Source organism: Octodon degus, unplaced genomic scaffold (assembly GCF_000260255.1).
Source record: "Octodon degus isolate 3935 unplaced genomic scaffold, OctDeg1.0 scaffold00003, whole genome shotgun sequence".
Lineage (NCBI taxonomy): Eukaryota > Metazoa > Chordata > Mammalia > Rodentia > Octodontidae > Octodon > Octodon degus.
In genome coordinates, this window is record NW_004524579.1 from 23,070,655 (window position 1) to 23,073,687 (window position 3,033).

The window sequence follows — 3,033 nt, forward strand, 5'->3', positions numbered from 1 at the left end:
TGATTTGTTCTAATGGTGTTTGTAAATAGGATCACAAGTCCGCATCTTGTACAGCAATTAACCACTAAGAAGAATATATGCAGTGTATTATTTGTTGAAAAAAAAAAAAAAAAAAGAACTAATGTCAGAACTTACTAGGGGACAGGGGGCATGTATAGCAAAAGAATGCAGTGGTAGGGCACTTGCCTCGCATGTGCAAGGCCCTGAGTCAGATCCCCAGCACCTCAAGGGAGATTTTCTAAGCAAGACCAAAGATACTGCAAATACCAGTTGATTACAATTTTAAACTACAGCTCATGAAATGTTGTGTTTATTATTTGGTTCGGTTTTTTTGCCCTTTTCAAGGCCTTTGCTCTGAGCTATTATCTCCCTTACCTCATTTTTTGAGACAGGTCTCACTAAACTGCTCAAACTGGGTTCAAACTTTGCAATCCTCCTGCTTTAGCTTCCCAGAATGCCAGGATCACAGTTGTGTACCATCACATCCAGGTTTCTCTTCAGTTTCTAATGCTCATTTTTCATTCTTAGTGTTTAGTTCTCTCTTCCTGCCTGATCACCTCTTTATACATGTAATTCTTCAGAGTAAAGTCAATCTTCTCAGTATTATCAACTTGCCACGTATATTTCATTCTCATTTATGAATCTATTCATCTGATACAGGGTCTCACTACACAGTTCACTCATAATGATCCCCCTGTCAGCCTCCCCAGTGCTGGTATTACTGGCATGCGCCACCATGCCCCATTTTGGGGTCATCCCAGTACCAGGGATCAAACTCAGGTCCTTACACTTGTCAGGCAGATACTTAGATCACAGATATCTCCCCAGCCTATAAATTTCTTTATATCAGAATCTCACAAACAGTCGAACCTTGAATTATCTACTGACTGTACAAATATTCAAGTAAAATGGGTAAGCCACACATTTAACAACTCAATGTAATTTCAGTTGTTTTAAAGAATAACACAGTTTAAGTACCTGCTTAAACATAGCAGTTAGGCTCTGGATGCTGTGGGTTGATCCCCAGAACTCATACCAAACCAGACCTGCCCTGAAGACATTCTGAGGCCATAAATAAATAAATAAATAAATAAATAACGCAAACCACAGAAACTCCCACATAACATGGAACTTTTATTTTAACGTGATCTCTGTACATCAGGAACATGAGAAGATACCTTTTGCAAATGGAACCGATATTTAGGAGAAACAAAGGACAAAACCAAACCAGTATCTGATGTGAATCCATGAGTCTATGCTTCAAATCCAGCTAGGAAGTTTGTGACAATCTCTTTCAGTTTTGCATCTGACTGTTCTGAGATCTTCCCATCAGCCCTATTTGAAAAGAAAAGCAGGTCATCAATTTTAACCTAGACTACCCTTACAGAATTTAAAAAGATTAAAACTCTGTATCTTAAAATTCAGCTGCTTACACAGAGAGGACATCAACTACACTCATACCTGATGTTGCCCAACAGAGCCTGGTGTTGGCTGACAACATGGGATAAGAAAGCCTGCTCAAATTTTGTGATCTTGCTAGGCTCCAGCTTATCAAGATAGCCCCTTACACCGGCATAGATAACAGCCACTTGTTCCTCAATAGCCATGGGAGCTGAAAACAAACAAAAGAATTTCAAACAAGTTGCTCAAATGCTGTGTTTCCAAAGTCAGAAAAAATACTCCAATTACTGACATGATCCTATCTATCTCCTACTTTCCCATTTTCAGCAAACCTGTAACTCCATTTAGTAGTCCTTGCTCACAGACACATCCTGGGAATAACCCACAAGCACTACTTATAATCTGCCTGTGTTTGTAAGAGGACTTTCACTCAAAACACTGGCAAAATAAAGCCACATCAACATTTTTATAGATCTGCTAAATTCTAGTCATACAGCCAATGGAGCAGGGAAATCTAATCGGTCTTAATTCCTAAAATCACATTAAAACACTTAGTAAGCTTTTCTAATTATGAACATCTACAGCAGTTACATTCAAATGGTTATGTAAAATAAAGGTTAAGACATTTTCATAAAGGAGCGTGTTATGTGATGCAGCTCTGTAGACTTGGCAAAAAGGAACATACAATAGGTACTACACCAGATAAAGGAAAACTTACAATACTGTCCTTGTTTTAGCAACTCAGTCAAACGCACACCACGACTCAAAAGTTGCTGAGTGGCAGCATCAAGATCAGAACCAAACTGGGCAAAAGCAGCAACCTCACGATACTGAGCCAACTCCAGCTTCATGGTACCTGCCACCTAAAATACATGAAGTTACTGGTACCATATCTCAATGACACAAAGCGCTATATAATTGATATTAAGATTTTAAATTAGTAATATCACCCCATGTTTTAGTTTAGATCTAAAATGCTTTGCAGAGCCTCACATGTTCTCTATTAAGTGACTGGATCTACAGCTGACTTGCTGATGGAGAGGTAGAGGTGGTCAAAGGCAAGTCACTGGGGGCCCAATCTGGAAGGAAGAGTATTTTGCCTCCCTCCCTAGTTCAGCTCCTCTCTCTGCATCCTGGCTGCCACGGTTGAGCACCTCTTACAGTCAGGATCCTCTGTCATCCTGTTGCTGCCTTGCAGCAGCCAACCAACCATGTGTCACAATAAATCCTTAAGTTGTGATTGTGAGGTACTCTGTCCCAGCAGCAGGAAAGTGACTAAGACCCCCATTCTACCAAACTTGTGAAATTACCTGCTTCATAGCCCTGGTTTGGGCAGCAGATCCAACACGGGACACAGATAAACCAACATTAATGGCAGGGCGAATACCTTTGTAGAACAATTCTGTTTCCAAGAAGATCTACATATGTAAGAATACACAGGAAAGAAGGATTTCAAATTGGAATCACCATGCCAAAACTAAAACTCAGATCTTGAGGATGAATGCTAGTATCATCCCATGATATTGCACCCTCATACTCCTATGCTGAGAGACTGAGGCAGGAGGATGAGTGCAAGGCCAGGCTGTGCTATACACAGAAGGAGCCTGTCTCAAAAAAAAAAAAAAAAAAAAA

At 40.1% G+C, this 3,033-nt stretch overlaps 1 protein-coding gene across 1 annotated transcript in view; it reads right to left on the reverse strand.

Moving 5' to 3' along the window:
- Positions 1-1,114: 1,114 nt before the first annotated feature.
- Atp5f1a (ATP synthase F1 subunit alpha) overlaps positions 1,115-3,033 on the reverse strand; it is a 5,286-nt gene continuing 3,367 nt past the window's right edge. The window contains exons 6-9 of the mRNA XM_023714585.1: positions 2,712-2,819; positions 2,120-2,264; positions 1,462-1,612; positions 1,115-1,335 (exon numbers count right to left, since the gene is read on the reverse strand). Coding sequence (XP_023570353.1) covers positions 1,254-1,335; positions 1,462-1,612; positions 2,120-2,264; positions 2,712-2,819 — 486 coding nt within the window. The 3' untranslated portion in view covers positions 1,115-1,253. The remainder of the gene's footprint in view (positions 1,336-1,461; positions 1,613-2,119; positions 2,265-2,711; positions 2,820-3,033) is intronic.